An 18,068-nucleotide genomic window follows, 5' to 3' on the forward strand; every position below is an offset into this window, starting at 1 on the left:
ATGGCCTTCCACTGTCAACCTCATGAAGTCCCCGACTTATTTCCTATCATTTCCCCCAAAGCTCCTCAGCACTAGTCAAACATTCTTTATCCTGATCTACCCTTTACTTATTTTTGTTAAAGAAGTCATCCATCTTCTGCACACACAAAATTTTAACTTTAAAGCATTTTTTTACTTCTTTTTCTTTTACTGGCATTTAATCACCTGTCAGATATTGTCCAGATTTTTCCCTAATATGTATTTTCTATCTAGTTTTACCACTCTTATTCCAACATAAAGTTTTATTTCCTGACTTTTGAGTGATTGCCACGGCTATGTAATTGGTACTCTGTGATATTGCCCCAAATATACCAATCTTTCTTTCTAAGATACCAACCTCTCTTCTACTCTCAACTATCACTTTTCTTTTATGTACATTATGTACATGCTAAAATTAGGACTCCTCATTATTTTCTGAATATCTATAGTTTGTCCTTTTCTACCTCCACACTATGTACTTTGCTTCCCCTAGAATTCCATCACTACTACCTTTACATTAATCTTCCTTTATAACCCGGTTTATTTTTCCACCATAAAACATTTTTTAATGAAGCTAGCTAATGCTAATTTCTTCTGTCACTATACATTAGTTATAATTATTGACTTTACAAGTCAGTTAGACAATTTATTGTTTGCTGTCCTACTTTCTGATATTTCAAACATTTACTCATATGTTTTATATCAGTATGCACCAGTTTCTCCAGCTAAACCAGAGGTTGACAAGCCTTTTCTATAAAAGGCCAGGTGGTACATAATTTGACTTTTGCAGGCCTTATGCTTTCTATGGTAACCACTCAACTCTAGTACTGTAGCATAAAAGCAGCCATAAAACAATAGGTGAATGAACAGTAATGGCTGGGTTCAAATAAAACTTTATTAAATAGAAGACTGAATTTAGCCCTAAGGACTGTAGTTGGTTACTCTGTGAGCTAAGTAAGTATTAATATGACAGGAACTGTGACCTACATACATACGTGTTATTTTTTCCTAAAATTTCTATGGCACCTATTATTGTGTTAGACTTTTGGATTCAAGGACATCTGAATTCATATACATGCTCATGAATGTACGTGGGTATATATGTTCTAAAGTGGCAGAATCTAAAAATTTGGAAAGTGAATTAATCTTCTAAAGCACATCATAGCTGCAGGTGAAAGATTAAATAATGCATAACTATAATACTTTATAGGACAATCAAGTGTTAATGATTTAATCAGACTAGGCTGATGTATGTATGCTCTGTGAAGAAAACAATATCATTAAAGATAATTTTGCATTTCATACAAGTTAAGCTTAATTACAGTCCATTTCTCACCAACAAAAAATAAATACTTTACAGCTAAACAATTATTTTATCCAGTAAATTCAAATAAAATATATGTAAATGCTGATGCAGTACAAAATATGTACGATATTTATTTACCCAATAAAACCATGCTCAAAGGAGAAGAATGCCAGGGTCCAGTTTGTTAGTTTAGAGGAAGATTTTTCTCCTTCCCATGTAGTCATATTTGATAGTAATTAATATTTATCCTGTTAATAAACTTTATTGGCATTAAACTAATTACTAATATAATAAAATAATGCATATCTATATTAGCAATTTTCCTTTAGAAAAGGATGAATATTTTTAAAGAAAAGAATTTTCTGAAGTACTCAACAATTAAATAGTAATCCCAAATCCTATTTTCCCTGTGACAAACATCTTCAAATGATAATTTTAACATTTGATGTTGATGAGCTTGAGTGAATTCCTCATATATAATACACACACCCAACACAAAATATGTGCAAGTAAAAGATGTTTTTGTTAGAGGCATGGACCCTCAAAGACCCTCAACTCCCCTATGACTTGTCCTACACACAGACTTCGCCCTGGAAAATTCCAGCTAGAGCTCCGAGAAGAATGCATTCCCTGACGTGCTTGCTCCAGGGCATGCTACCTGCAATTGTTCCCGACCACCTGCCAGGTTGGAGATGAGTAACCAGTCAAAAACAGGATACCGATAAGACGCTGATTGGGGCTAATTAACCCAGACCCAAGCCTCATCGTCGCCCCACTCTATTTTTTTGTTTCTACTTCCTTGTTTCTGTATGCTTATAAAACCTACTAAGAATCTAAGTAAAGCAGACCTTGACAACCCTTTGCTTGGTCACGTTTCTTTCTCTCGCCCATCTCTTTCAGGCACGGTCCCCCTTGCCCCCGCGAGTAACAGAAGATCCTGCGGGCCGGGACATGTTTTCATTGCTTTAGCTTCATCACCAGCACTATGAGTTATGTAGCAACTGCTTTCGTCAAATTAAGTAACATTTTATGGATTAATTTTATACTGTACTTTATTTTTATGAAGTAGAATATACGATGTCTAAAAATCTTATCTAATCTTCCACAGATATCTGTACATGGAAAATTTTTTAAAGCCACAAGTACTATATCTATCTGTGAACAGGTCTCTGTATAAGGGTAAAAATAAACATGTAATAGGATATTATATTTATGGGTGAAAAATATCTTAAAATAGCAATGAACTTTTAGTCATTCTAAAGAGATGATGTGTCTTTCTGGTATTTTAATTTACTTGCTGTTTATTTCACTTACCATATGCTTTGAAAGAATAAGCATTTATGTCGGGGATGTTTTTATTTTTACAATGCTTTTATAGTCATAAACATTTTTTTTAATCTAGAAAGGTAATTCTCAATCAGTGGTTGTGGTAGTGATTAATGAATAGAGACATTTTTGGTTGTCATGACTGGGGGTACTGTTGGCATCTTGATGAGGATAGGCCAGGAATCTAATAAACATCCTACAATTCACAGGAAAGCTCCTCACATCTAAGAATGATCCAGCCCCAAATGTGTAAAATGCAGAGATTGAGAAGTCCTGATCTGGGAGTATAACTATAGATTGTGCATGTTAAAATAGGGTGCTTGTTAAGCCAAATAAATCTCCAACTGATAGTACATAAATATATGAACTAAGAAGACACTATTAAACTGTGATGAGAACAATACACATTTTTTTTTTTTTTTTTTTTAAGATAGGCTGTCTCTTTGTTGCCTGGACGTGAGGGTAGTGGCATGATCATAGCTGACTTCAACTTCAAACTCTTGGGCTCAACTAAGCCTTCTACCTCAGCCTTCCGAGGAGCTAGGACTACAGGTGTAGGCCACCATGCCCGGCTACCTCAAGCAATCCTTACATCTCACCTTAGCTTCCCAAAGTGCTAGAATTACAGGTATGAGCCACCGTGCCCAGCCAAGAACATTTTTTTTTTGACAGTTAATAATATATAGGACAGAGGATGCACACACACTAATATATATGTGTGTGTTTTTATACATTTATATGTGCATATGAGAGAGAGAGAGAGAAATTTGCTTTATGTGACAGGTAGTTAGAACTAGATGTAGTAAATTGTTGAAGCAACTAACTTAAGCAACCTACAAATATTTGAGATTCACCTCCACCATGCTGAAACATGTTTCTGAGAGTATTTCTTTTTGGGGAAAATCCTTATTAATCATATGAAAAATGTTCCTCATAATTATAATTGAATATATTAATAGCTTCATATGAAATCTCTTACCTTTCAGGTTTCATAAGTGATACTTTGTCCCCTAAGGAACAATGATATCACTAATACTCTTAAAATCTAGATAGTTGTTTTTAAGTTTTTTTCTTTTTCAAGAAAGATCATCCTGATTTCTTATAAATGTTGTCAAGAAAAGTTTAATTTTCTATAGAAATATTTTCTTAATTTAGTTAGAGGCACTTAAATCATTTCAATGTTAAAGCTACTCTTTAAAGAAAAGCCTGCAATTCTCCCATATTGTTCTAACATAATGGGCAAGTGGGACGAAATAAAAAGATTAAAAGATTAAAGTTTCCCTAAATAGAACAACAATTTTATCACAGTATGCTAGATAATGTGCCAACTCTTTTAAAAGCATTATTTCATTTATGAAGTATTTCTTAACGGCCATTTTTGTTTATAAAAATAAATGACCTCATTTTGCAAAGAGTAAACTTAACTTTGGAAAGATATAAAAAGACTCATGCAAGTACTAAGAATTCAGATTCCAGATTAGGATAGATACAGATTCCAATATACTACCTAAGTGAGGCTATTCATTTAGATTTATTCATTCATTCATTGAACAATTCATGGATGCCTTACAAAATAGATGGAAGGATATATACTGCCTTAGAGTATAATTGTGATAATATATTTAGTCTAATTATTGTAACCATGAGGAATGTCTCATTCTATTTCTGGGTTTTGATGGTTTTTATTTTTAAAGATATTGTCATATCAATGTTATCTAAAACAACCTGTCTTTGAAAGTAAAATGAAATGTTCCTGACAAAATAGTACTTTTTTTTTTTTACCAACAAATATTTAAGTCTCCTTTAAAGAAAATTCTGTTCAGGTGGGAAAAAAAATTTCTTCTAGAAGAGAAAAGTATCTTCCAATCCATGAAATTCCATCAGATAAAGGGTTTGCAACACTATATTTAAAATGACATTTTTGAGTTTTGTTAAGAAAGAATTCCAATCAAAGCAACTAAAGAAAGAAACAAAAAAGAAAATGAAAAAACCCAGGGTGGTAGAATCTTGCTAGATTCTTGAGAAAATCCAGCTCCACAAGAAAACACCTTTGAGATCAGAGAGGACATAGAGAAGAATGACTAGGCAGGTGGATGGTAAAGAGTAAGCATAGGAAAGAAGAAAGTTATACTTTCTCCATATTTACAAACAACTCCCTTTACAAGGTTGGGGGAGGGGAATTTGGTGGCAATATATAAAATAAAGTAAGAGAGTAAGAGAATTGAGTGACTATCTATCATTTATTTACAAATACCTATACAACACTTAGCATTTGCCAGCTATCTTCTAAGTGCTTTAAAGAGATAAATGCATTTAATCTTTGTAACAACTTCATTTTACAGATTAAAAATAAATAATAGAGAAAGGTCAGGATATAACAAAGTCGGAATTTGAACCCAAACAGTCTGTCTCTAGACTAAGCTAATTGCTGTGAAGATTATCTTCTTTGAATTTATTTTGTTTTGCTTAATAATATAGTCTCATTGTTTAATAAATTATAATTTTTAGTAAAAAGAATTGAAAGTCATACTAATATTGGATCACTAGGACATATGGAAATGAATCCACTAAACTTGCTCCCTCTAAAATCACCAGACACCTTCCTTCAGGTTGCCAAAGCCAATGAATATATTTATGTCTTTATTTTTCTTGACTTCTCTGAAAAAGTTAACACTGTTGGTTATTGTCATCTTGAAATTCTTACCTTAGTTTAAAATTTTTTTTCAACAGTGCTCTCTCTTTGCTTCTGTAATCTCTTCATCACCTTTACCCCAGCATTCTGCTTTACCTTCCTCTTCAGTGTTGGAGTTCTCCAAGGCTCTATCCTTGCCCTCTTCTCATTTTCTGTAATAGTCTTATGAAATCTCATCCACCTGCTTATCTTCAACCTACAGTTGAAAGACTACCAGAACTCTAGCTCCAGACCAAACTTTTCTTGCCTTTTTAGTCCTAAATATTCAACTGCATCCCAGAAGTATCTGAAATTCAGCATATTCAAAGTTTAATTTTGCAGTTATCCTTTAAGCCAGGTGTCAGCAAACTATGGCCTACAGGTTAATAGTGTCCTATGAACTATCTATTTAAAGAGTTGAAAGAAACCCAAATGAATATTTCATGACACATAAAAACTATATGGAATTCAAATTTCAGTCTCCAAAAATGTCCAAGTTTTATAGGAACACAGCCACACTTGTTCATTTTCCATATGACTGCTTTCCATTACAACATCAGTTGAGTAACTGAGATAGAAACCATATGGCCCACAAGGCCGAAAGTACTTATTATTATTTGGCCTTTAACAGAATCAATTTGCTGATCTTTCTCTTAAACCATCCTCTATGGTCTCTATGTAACACTTTGGCTGTAAAGTCAATTACAGAGACCAGAAAACTAAAGCCATCCCATCTTCTTCCTTTTCTTCTCAGGCTCCCTACCCACAAACTTCTATCACTATTTTTTATTGACTTTGCCTTTAAGTATATCTCACCTAGACCATGCTCTCTGTTCTTATGGCCATCTCCCAGATTTTGGCAGCAGCCACCTCCTGATCTATGTAGTTTCCTGTGATGATTAATTGTATGTGTCAACTTGACTAGGCTAAGGAATGCCCAGATAACTGGTGAAACATTATTTCTGTGTGTTTTCTGGAAGAGATTAGCATTCAAATCAGTATACTGAGTAACAAAGATTCTGCCCTCACTAATACAAGTGGGCATCATCTAATCTGTTGAGGGCCTAAATAGAACAAGAAGATGGAGGAAGGGCAAATTTGTTTCCTATTGGAACTTGGACATCTGTCTTTTCCTGCCTTTCATCATTAGCACTCCTACTTCTTGGGCCTGGGAACTCCTGGATGTGGAATTACACCATTGCCCTTCTACCCCTCCTGGTTCTCAAGCCTTCAGACTGGGACTGAGTTACAACACTGGCTTCCCTGGTTCTCCTACTTACCTGCAGCAGATTGTGGAACTTCTTGTCCTCCATAATTACATGAGTCAATTCCTATAATCTTTCTCTGTCTCTCTCCCTCTCTCTCTGTCTCTCTCTGTCTCTCTGTCTCTCTGTCTCTCTGTCTCTCTCTCTCTCTCTCTCTCTCTATATATATATATATGAGAAAGACTAGTAAAGGACTCCTATTAGGAGACTAGTAAAGGGCTCTCCAGAGAAACAAAACTATGTGTGTGTGTGTATCTCTCTCTCTAGAACCTTCCAGGTAATTTTAATGCACACTCAAGTTTGAGATCATTGGAACCACTTAACTTAGGGCATAAAAATCTATATTCCTTTTTAAGGAGACCATTTAAGTCCCACTGTGGTCTAGCGCCCTCCCCTCCCACCCCCCCACCCCCCCACCCCCGCCCAATCTTATCTCCCATTTATTCCCTCCTTACTTGTAGCGGCTTCAAAGTGTAAATGAGGAAATAAGACCCCACACATTAAATAATTTGCCTCAGGGAACATGGCTAGTGAGTGACAGAAGAAAGAACTAAACTAGATTAATCTCAAGGTTTTTTGTTTGTTTGTTTTTTAAGGACCACACTCTGCTACTTTTAAAAATGCATTTTCTATACTTTTACATTCCAAGTCCATCCATAATAATAATGATTTTATTTATTCTAATTGTTCATTTAGTCTGTTCCCCTTTTAGACTATAAACTCCAAGAAGGTAAAGAAGTGTGTCCAGTGAGAATGTGTCCATACAATGTGACTCTTTACTGCCATCTGGTGATATGGTGTAACAATTCCAAGGAGAATCTCAATACATGTGACTTCAATGTCTTCCGCCTGTAGGTGTAGTGGTTAAGGCAAGAGCTCTGGCTTCAGACTTCCAGGGTTCAGATAACAGGCCATTATCCCCTGGCTGTTATACCTTGAGCAAATTACTTAGCATTTCGCTGTTTTAGGTTCTTCATCTGTAAAACTGGGTTGCTAATAGCTTTTTTCTCATGAAATTGCAATGAGGAGTTATATGTTAGTTGCTATTATTATAATTATCAATATTGTTATTATAAAGGACTTACCCAGACTCTATATTTGATACAAAGAAATAAATAACACTTTGTTCCTTAAATATTTTGTAATCTAAGTAAGTAAATAAGACAGAGTCAGGAAACTATTAAATAACCATACAAGCTATAAATGCTGAGAGTCCTTACAGTGTGAACCATGAGTATAGACAAGGGGAAATCTGAGGTAGTGTAAGGATTTATAATTGGTATGTGGCTTTGAAGTGAGAAGACCTCTCAGATGGAGAATTATTCCTGCAAATTTTTGCACAGATTGAGACTAATACCTGTAAAGTATAATAAAAATATGACATACTTTCTTAATCATTACAAAGTCAGGATCACAAAACTGTTTTTATTTAATGCTTCATCATGCAAGCCCAGATCTCATTATCCAAACAAAAACTAACATATGATTCAAAAAATGTTTATTGTAGAGATTTTGTTTTTGTTGCTATTGTCTTTTTTAACATACCCCAAACTTAATCTAATAGTTGCATGTTATTGATAAAAAGTATAGTTAAAGTGGATGGTTTCATAAATGTCAATTATTTATTTTCAATTCAAAGGGAAACATACAGTTTTGGTGTACTTGCTCGTTACAACAGTAAATAAAATATTTATTTCAATAACTACTCTCTATACTAAGAAAACATTTATAATCTCCTGTGTATTTATTCAGTAGGTGCTGTAAGCTATAAATTGCCAACACATATGAGATGTAGAAAATAGAGAATTTAGGTTAAAGTACCCAGTTACTAGTTTAATTGATAGAATAGGGTGAATATATTTAAATCTTCCAAAAGTATATAGAGATAAAAAGAAAATATCCTAAGCAATGTGAAACTACAGTACACTATATGTGAAATTACATAATAGTTCCAAATTTCCAGTATTTCCAATTCAACTTTTAGCTATCACAATTAAACTACTACTTTGTGCCTTTTTTCTTTTATTCTAAACTTTATTGCTTTATTTTTTGGCAAAGGAGATGTCATATTACTAAAACTACTCACCTCATCTCCAATTTCCCTTTCCTCAATATCATTTTGACTTGAATCATATAACTACATGCCTAATACATAAATCCTATTGTGTTACTCCTATAATTGGAATACTATATGCCTAACATTAGCTCCTTTGCTAACAGCACAGTGTTCATTCCAATGTGTTAACCAGAACTTAGAGCTTTTCTGGAGAGAAATGTAATAAAGTGGGGAAGCTAAGAAATGAGCTGATGGCTTCAGCCTCTGTTCTGCTTCAACCAGAGTATTTCTAGACTAAATCTAGTTTAGTCATATTGCATTTCTCTCTCTAAATTATGAGTTAGATTTAATTTACTAATATTAGATTTTGAATTTTGGCATCAATGGCTGCATTTTGGTTGTAGGTGTTTTTTGTTTGTTTGTTTGTTTTTACAGTTTTGTTTCTCTATTCTACTGTGAACTTTGATAGAACTAAAACTACATTGTGTGTGTGTGTGTGTGGCAGTGTGTGTATACATATCTCCTAAAGGTTATATATACCTCATGGATATTCAATATTTATTTTTGTTCTAAAAATAACTTAATATAAAAAAGAATATGAACCAATCATCGTTATGGTTCAGTGACATCATTGCTATATGGAAGGGCTTATATACAGTTATTTGTTTCTGTCAACTACAAAACAGTCATATGATTTACTCAAAAACAAAAACAAGAAAACTACTAAATATAAAAAAAATACATACATTAAATTTGTTTATGATAAAATAACAATGAACTAAAATCAAACTAGATGTCCAATAATATATGGCTATGTGAGAACATTTTTGATAGTCAAATGTGATGTGAAAATATGTGGTTACTAAAAATGAGATATATAAGGAATCCATAAAAATGAGGAAAAATGCTAATGATACATGTAAAAAGGAAGACGCAAAATTTAAAAAGGCAGTATGATTGTAAGTTTGAAGAGATGCAAATCTTTCTTAATTTAGAAAAGGTCTATGGGCATACCACCTGAATGTGCCAAATCTTGTCTGATCTTGGAAGCTAAGCAGGATTGAACCTGCTTGGGTGGGTTAGGTGAGTGTAAGAAATGAAGCAAGGACTCTGGAGTTGGCCACACCCATTGGAACACTGGTGTTGCCTTACATGAGGTTTATTATACTGAGTCAGGTTTCTTAACTTTCCTGAGACTTAGTTTTCTCATATACAGTAGGAATAACTATCTTGTTAGATGATTCCAAAGTTTAGGATAAAAAGTCAAAAAGTAAATGCACATGATAGTTTATCAATAGTGATAGTTTTGTTTATTATTTTGTTATTCAATATCACTGCTAAAATAACTTGCTTTGATCTGAATGTTTGTGTCACCCTAAAATTCCAATGTTGAAACCTAATCCCCAATGTAATAGTATTAATAGGTGGGCCTTTAGGAGGGGATTAGGTCATAAAGGTGGAGCCCTTATGGATGGGATTAGTGCCCTTATAAAGGGCTCAAAGGAGCTTGTTGACCCTTTCCATTTTCCGTGAAGGCAGGGAGAAAATGTCATCTATAACAAAGAGGCCCTCACCAATCACTGAATCTACCAGTGCCTTTATCTTGGACTTCCCAGCCTGCAGAACTGTGATAAATAAACGTTTATTGTTTATAAGCCACCCAGTTCATGATATTTTGTTATGGCAGCCTGAATGGATTTAGAGACAAGCAGAAGATAACACGTTGGAATATTTGTTGCCTGGGGAGATGAGAAAATAGTTGTACATTTTTTTCTCTACTATGTTTTTTCTGTATTTTATAATTGATTCATAACAAGAAAATATTACTTCATATCAAATAAACTTTAAAGCATCCCTTTTATTAGTATAACCACAGGTTTGGGTGCACACTTATTATGTCATGCACTGCACCTAATAGGAATGTTGTTAGATGGTAAAATGAGTGTGTGGAGAGAGAGATTTAATAGCCTAGTCGCCTAATATTATACCTGTGTCTTAGTCTGTTTTATACCTCCATAGCAGAATACCACAAACTGAGTAATTTATAATGAATAGAAGTTCATTTGGCTTATGATTCTAAAGGCTGGGATGGTCAAGATTGAGGGACCACATCTGGTGAGGGTCTTCTTGCTGCATCATAACATGGCAGAAGACATTACATGGGTGAGAGAGAGCAAGAGAGGGGAATAGGGGGTTGAACTCACTTTTACAACCCACTCCCATGATAATGACATTAATCTATTCATGAGGGCAGAACCCTTACAACCTAAACACCATCTATTAGGCTCCACCTGCCAACACTGTTGCATTGGGGATTAAGTTTCCAACTCATGAACATTAGGGGACATTTTCAAACCATAGCAACCTAGATTTTTTTTTTTTTTTTAGATCAATCATATTGTTCTTTAGGGTCATGATTCATATTTTTACAGGCATTTCTTTAGCAAATTTATATGATATCAAAAGATAATGTTAAGGCCATTATAAATTGTTTAAGTATGATAAAATGTGTTTTAAAATGTTTCATAAAAAGTAATATGACCTAAATTTCAACAAAGGAAGGCTAGGAAACTGATAAAATTGCAACAACTGTTACTTTTTAAAATTTTATTTACTTATGTATATAAACATACAGTGCTAATTATGTGTAAGATATTATTCTAAGAACTTTTCACATGTTAAACTCATGTTTATTGTTTGTATTAAATGATAATTAAGCTCATGTTTACTCCATCCTATATGTAGTTACTGTTGTTACTTCCAGTTTACAAATGAAAAAACAGGAATGGAAAGGTTAAACAACTTGCCAGTAATATCCAATAATACATGAATAGTTTAAACTCATGTATCTAAAAAAACTATGCTAAGGATAAAGGAAACATCATGCAATTAATAAATCATAGAGTTAGAATTTGAACCCAGGCCGTGCCATTAACTTTAAATTTGGCTCCCTCAATGAATACATTTTAAATTTAGATTTAAAATACCTACTATTGCTTCTTCATATTGTGTATGTTTGGCTTGTTTCTTCCTAATCTCATATAACAACAACTTTAGGAACCAAAAAGTTCTAAAATAGATTTTTAAAAATTCTACTTCAGTGCCTACTAACCAAATTGGAAGTCTGAACATATAATAGAAAACTGGTCCTAAAACTTTACTAATTTCCTATTTTGAGGATTACATAACTTCAAATAGTATGTGTAACCTTTATTTCTTTAATTTGTGAAAGATATATTTCAATTTTATAGCATTGAATGTCCAGTATTTTTAAAATTTATTATTTTTTTATGAACCTCACATTATTATTCACCAGAAAACAGGGGGTTATTATTATTGTACTTGTGTTAATGCTGAGCCTTTGTCGCCATTTTTATTTTAATTCTGTCCTTGGTAATAAAATAGTCGACATGTTCCTGCATCTTTTTTTCCCTAGTAGTGGAAGTATTACTTCATTGAAGCAGATAAACAGCACAGATAATGATTGTTATATGCTCAGTGATCCTTATAATGGGGAAAAGTAGAATGTTCTCTGATCACTCTCAAAATTGGAAACTGACTGAATTTCATTTAGGAAATAGCAAGTTCTCTTTATAGGTGATATTCTCTAAATGTATTTAAAGACTAGAATATCTGCCCTGAATCCTGAGAATATCTGTGAAATTAGATCCTCAATGTAAAATCTTGCTTATTTTATACAAAGCAGAGAAATCATATATCAATCATATTAATATTTTGAGTTAAGCAAAGATATCAAGAACACCTGCCTACAACTAAACAAATTACCAGGAATGTCTCACTCTTCCTTTCCATATATAAAAAAATGTCAGGAAACTTGAAGGTGTCAAGCTCCTTTCCATTCTATGAATTTGCTAAGGGTCATGCCAATGCAAGCAAATCAGATAGTGCAGTTAGTAAATGAAATGCACTGATCCTATTTTCAGAGAGATGAATGATGCAATACATAGACCCAAGCCATTTTTCATGGTCTAGTTCTTTTAATCTGCTCTAAACATAAGAATTATAATCCAAGGGGGATCAGCCACGATGGCTGACTAGAGACATTGCTTGTCAGATCATCCTAGCTGGAAGGTAGAATAATGGACTGAGGAAAGCAGAGGGCAGTTGCAGCTCAGGTGTGGGTCACAGGGAGAGACAACAGAGACATCTTGGGACCCAACTGAGAAAAACTGTGAAGCTGAGAAAGAAGATGGAGAAGAGAAAACAGCAGCACAGGCCAAACCCAGAGAGGCTCAGAGCCCAGTGAAAGGGTAATGGGGGCTTCTCCTCCTCCACATAGGTACCCTCAGTGAACAGTGGGACATAAACCATATTGGATGTGCTTCCACCCTCCATGACCCCAGACATGGCAACTAAATAGGAATAGCAGGACAAACCAGAGAACCCCAGGAGTTTAGGTGTTCAAAAGGGCCACTCCATAGGACAGTGCCACAGGAGACTGGAGTGTCAGCTTTCTAAACACTTCCTAGACACTTCCTTCTTTGAACCTCCTCTAATTACAGCATCAGAGACAGTAATTTTAGCTTGGGCCAGCTGGTAGCAACAGCCCCTCCCCCCTTGTTGCAACCATGAGAATACTCTGAACTGAGAAGAACATGAATGGCTGCTTCTCTATGGAGGGTGTGCATTCCTGCTGAGCCAGCCACTGAGGGCAGGGCCGTCACAATTTGTGAGCTTGTTGCTCATCATCATTTTGTGGAATTGCTCATTGGTGGATTAGACATGTGGGCCAGACCAGTGCCCCTGGACATAAGAGTGGTACAGGGAGATGTAGGGGAGAGGTCTTGGTCCTGAACTAGAGTGGTGAGAAAGCCCACATGGAAAGATCCAACAGGAGAGTGTGGAGGGACACTGAGGAACAGGGATCTGTGAATGCACCCTTGCTGAAGAGTCCCCATATTGGAAAGGGTGCAGCACTCTGAGTAAATTAGCCTAGCCCCTGGTTCCCATGACAACCAAATGGCTCAGGCATGCTGGCTGAACTGGAGTAGTGGCCTTTCCCCCTACTCATTACAATAGGGAGTGCTGCTTGAGCCAAGAAACTTATGAGTGGCCATCTCACCCTGGCAAGAGCCAGGCTCTTTCCATCCTTGCTCACTAACACAGTTTCTCTGTGTGATGGGGTGAGCACCCTCCATGTTCATTCCCTGGAACTCCCCAGCACTCTCCCATCAGATCAGTGTGCATGAGTGCCCTCACCGCCAAAGATCAACTCTTGAACTACCCCTCAGTCCATATGTCTGACCTACTAGTATGCATCTCTGCAGGACGCTGGTGTAGGGGGAATCCCCAATTGTTCACACCTCTTCCACACAAGTCCCCAGTGAGAAAGAGGTAGGCCTCTCTGTCTGCAAGGGGCTCTTCCAGGGCTGGTCTGTACCCCTATAATATTATGGGGAAAAAAATTACAATTCTTACGAAATATCAAACAATGTGGGGGACAAAAATATAGCTGTGTAAATATCTTTGCACTTGTAAAAATAAAAACCAATCATACTTGTTAAGTCCTTGTTATCTAGTGTTTGCTTTTAACTGGGTACACCTCAATGTTGAAGGAAGTTTTTAAAGAGAGTATTTTTTCAGTACACTAGTGGCACACTGCTGGTCAGAACTGCAATTTCTTCTCTTATTTAAATTTAGTTAAATTCAATATATCTACTGAATGCTTGTCAAGTACAAAAATGACTAATCTATATACTTTCTCCCTATAATGTCCTCATGCTTTTCAGCTTATAGAGTGAAAGAATTCAAGAGTGGAAGAAAATAATTAAAAAGTGATATTTTATTGCTCATATCGTCTGTAGAAACTCCCATGTGGCAAAGAAGGACCAATTATATAAGATATTAAATAATAGAGACTGAGAAATTGAGAGTACCTGGGAAGAGAACTAAATTCAATCAGATTGTCAGAGAGAGGGAACAGAAAATTTTAAGATGAGCAAATTTTGGTAGGAGAAATAATATCACAGGAGAATGAAAGCTAAGTATGAAGAAGAACAAAGAATAGCCATGGGATATTGTTGACTACCGAGGTGACTGTTTTCAAGTCCAGGAGAAGATAATATATCCTAATTTTTAAAGAAGGCTTGATGTGTGGGACGAATGACCTGAAATGCCAATAAGTTGGAAGATCTACTTACTCTATATTGAACAAAGGAGAAAAGAAGAAAATCCTGTGCCAGAGAGAACTTGTCATCTAAGAATCACATATCTAGAATGAAAATATGCTAAGGAAAAGGAAGCTTTTTGCATTAGAATGAGATTTTCATAGGTTATGGCATGTATAATGGAGCAAAGGTGTGAAAGGGTGAACTGATATTATATCAAATGGCCATAGTATTCCAGAAAAAAAAAAAACAAAAAACAAGCAAGACTTAGGATAAGTACATTTGGCAAGGACTGAGTGGAGGAAATAAAATCACAAAACAAAGATGAAGTTCACCATTGGAAAAAAGGGGACTAAATGAGGAGAGGGAGCACACATGCTCTTGCAAACTCTCTTCTCACAAAATGGAAGAACTCAGGCAAATGGTTTATTCTTCCTCGTGCACCACTCCTACTCCTCCCAATGTGCTACACAGTGACTATTTGGGGTAAGAGGTAACAAAAATGAGTTCTTGGCATTCTGTTCTAATTTACTGATCATATTTAAATTACAAATCTAAAGACCTTGTACAACTTCCCAAAATGTCTTTTGTTGATGCAATAGTAGTAACTAAAACTTAGAGGACTTAGTATAAAATGCTTAATTTCTAGTATTTCCCTACATATTTCTATGTGAAGAAAATGCAAAGAGAAAAGGAAAAAAGTTCTAAATTAAAATAAAGGCTGAGACCACTTCTACCATACAATATACATGAAATATTAATAACAGTTAACTTGCACAAGTTATTTTACAGTTCAAATATTATACGACTAAGATGGAAATACTTTCTAAGTGGTTAATTTATAACAAACACTTACCCTGTGGCTGACGACTGGGATGGTATATCTGAAGGTCAAATGGCTGTGCACTGGTTTTCTGAATCACACTGACATTCTGCCCTGTCCACTTATTGGCTTTGGACAATGTGTTGGTCCTCCAGTCTGTCCAATAGACCTCACTCCCATATAGAGACACAGCAAAGGGATGAGAAAGGTACTCATGACCTCGAATGATTTCTATCATGTTTGTTCCATCATAGAGGGCTGAATAAATAGCATCTGACCTACAGAAAGGTAAATACATCAGTAGTTTATCAAAACTCTAATAGTCCAGTGATGTAATGATAGAACTTACATAAATGACAGAGAAAATATTTTATGGATATCTTTATGGGCATGTATCTGATTTGTGGAAAGCAAAAAAAAAAAAAAAATCACCACCGATTTCAATATTTGTATATATTATACCTGCATGTTAGGACACTTTTCAGTTTTGCAAATATTATCTGGGAAAGTAAAAGAAAATCCAGAAAGACATAATTTTTTAAACCTGGCATCCGTCCAAACTATCCTTTTCTCAAAGTGGTCCACAGTTAGTCCATTAGGCCAAGCCCCAGATTTCATGTCTTTGTAGATGGTCCTTCTTCCAGCACCACTCATAGAGGCAGATTCGATGCGAGGAAAATTGGCATCCCAGTCTGTCCAGAAAAGGATTCTGAAGAAAAAGAAATAATGCTGTTGTTTCAGTCATTCATTTCATAAATATTTATTGAGTGCCAACTGTGTGTTAGGCACTGGCTAGGTGAGAATTCACAAGAGAAACAGATGGATCATCTACCTTCAAGGGGCTTAGAGTCCAGTGGAGGAGACAGACTAAAAAAATACATGAATATATTGTAATGCTGGTAGCCCCTCCTTTCCCTAGATCAAAAAAGAAAAGGCTCATGAGACCAGACCCACCAAGGACAAAAGGACCAGGCCCTGCAGAGAGGAACCACACCCAGAAGTCCACCCAGATAAGAACATTTTTTTTGGCTCCTGGATTCCACAAATACCTCCAGCCCCTCCTAAAATCCCTGGCTCTTCCCGCCAACAATCTCTAGCCAGGCCCAAAGTGTATAAAAGGCCTCAGCCCCTTTGAATGGTGGTGACTTCTGGGGCCCCCCTCTCTTGTGGCCCCAGAACCTCATCCAGGAGTGTATAATAAAGCCACGTGGTTTGGCCCCCACTCTTTCTCTCTTTCTGTCTGTTTCTTTTCACCACCGCCACCGAAAAACCTTACATATATAATTATGACTTGTGAAATATTTTGAAACAAAATTTGTTGTGATAAGCAGATGAGTGACCTACTTAGAGAAGGTAATCAGGGAAAAGCATCTTGAGGACATGATAAAACTAAAACTGAAGAACAAGGAGAACAGTATAAAGAGCATGACAAGCAGAATCAACAGCGTATGATAAGGCCCTAACAGGGAAAAGGACATGGGCTATTTGAGGAACAGAAATGGGACCAATTTGTCAGAAGTGTGGTAAGTGAGGTGAAATGGGCAGGAAGATTTAGTTGAAGAGGGTAGTATTAGGAGTCTCGTAGGGTACGGAAATTATTTTGAATTTTCTTTCAAGGTAATAAGACATTCATAGGCCTTTGAAGGCTTTCAAGCAGGGGAGAAACACTATTCTATATATATGGCAGATATATACAGCCACTGTGATTCTATACATAACACACACAGTAATTAAATAGCATATCTATATAATCTGGTACAGTATAATCAGTGTACATTGCAGATTATACAGATATACAGCCTAATCACTGTGGCTGTTATGTAGAGAATAGATAATAGCAAGACAAGAGTATGAGCATGTCAAATGGTTACTTTGAAGGACCAGGAAAAGATAATAGTGGTCTGGAATATGGTAGTGGCAGTGAAGGAGAGAAGCAAATGGATTCAAGCTATAATTTGGAAGTGGGATTGCCAGGACTGGCTGATGGATTGGATGTAAGAAATTAGATAAAGAAAAGAATCACAGGTGACTGTCAGTTTCTTGTTTCAGCAAACTCAGATTGAAGGTAAGCAGAAGGTATACGGGGACTCCATCAAGTGAAAAGGGGAAAATGGAATAGGAACAGAGTCGGAGAGGTGGAAATTGATTGCGGATGGGTACAGATAGACTTGGGGCTCAGGGAATAATACTCCAAACTATGGTGCTTTGTCATGCTGAGCAATTTTAAATTAAAAGAAATTGTAAGGCCTTAGATGCTGCATCAAAGCCAAGGACTTTATAACCTTTTCTTGTTTCTTCTTTCTCTGCCCCAAGCTCAGATAAGTTCCCTTACCAGACTAAGGGAAATTTTCAAAAGAAGTGCAATGTTTAAAAACAACAACAACAGAAAACCCTCCATGGGAATCTCATTAAATAACCAGGAAAAATTAACCACCAACAACTCTTCTTTTTCAGTTTTTTTTCATCTGAAAATGA

The 18,068-nt window shown here is 35.6% G+C and overlaps 1 protein-coding gene across 2 annotated transcripts in view; it reads right to left on the reverse strand.

The window, feature by feature from the left end:
* Window positions 1–18,068, reverse strand: part of LRP1B (LDL receptor related protein 1B) — a 1,745,675-nt gene that overhangs the window by 562,890 nt on the left and 1,164,717 nt on the right. For both annotated transcript variants that reach the window (XM_020288518.2, XM_076005497.1), the window contains exons 26-27: window positions 16,138–16,302; window positions 15,627–15,871 (exon numbers count right to left, since the gene is read on the reverse strand). In XM_020288518.2, coding sequence (XP_020144107.2) covers window positions 15,627–15,871; window positions 16,138–16,302 — 410 coding nt within the window. The remainder of the gene's footprint in view (window positions 1–15,626; window positions 15,872–16,137; window positions 16,303–18,068) is intronic.

Source organism: Microcebus murinus, chromosome 8, assembly GCF_040939455.1.
Source record: "Microcebus murinus isolate Inina chromosome 8, M.murinus_Inina_mat1.0, whole genome shotgun sequence".
In the NCBI taxonomy this organism is placed as follows: domain Eukaryota; kingdom Metazoa; phylum Chordata; class Mammalia; order Primates; family Cheirogaleidae; genus Microcebus; species Microcebus murinus.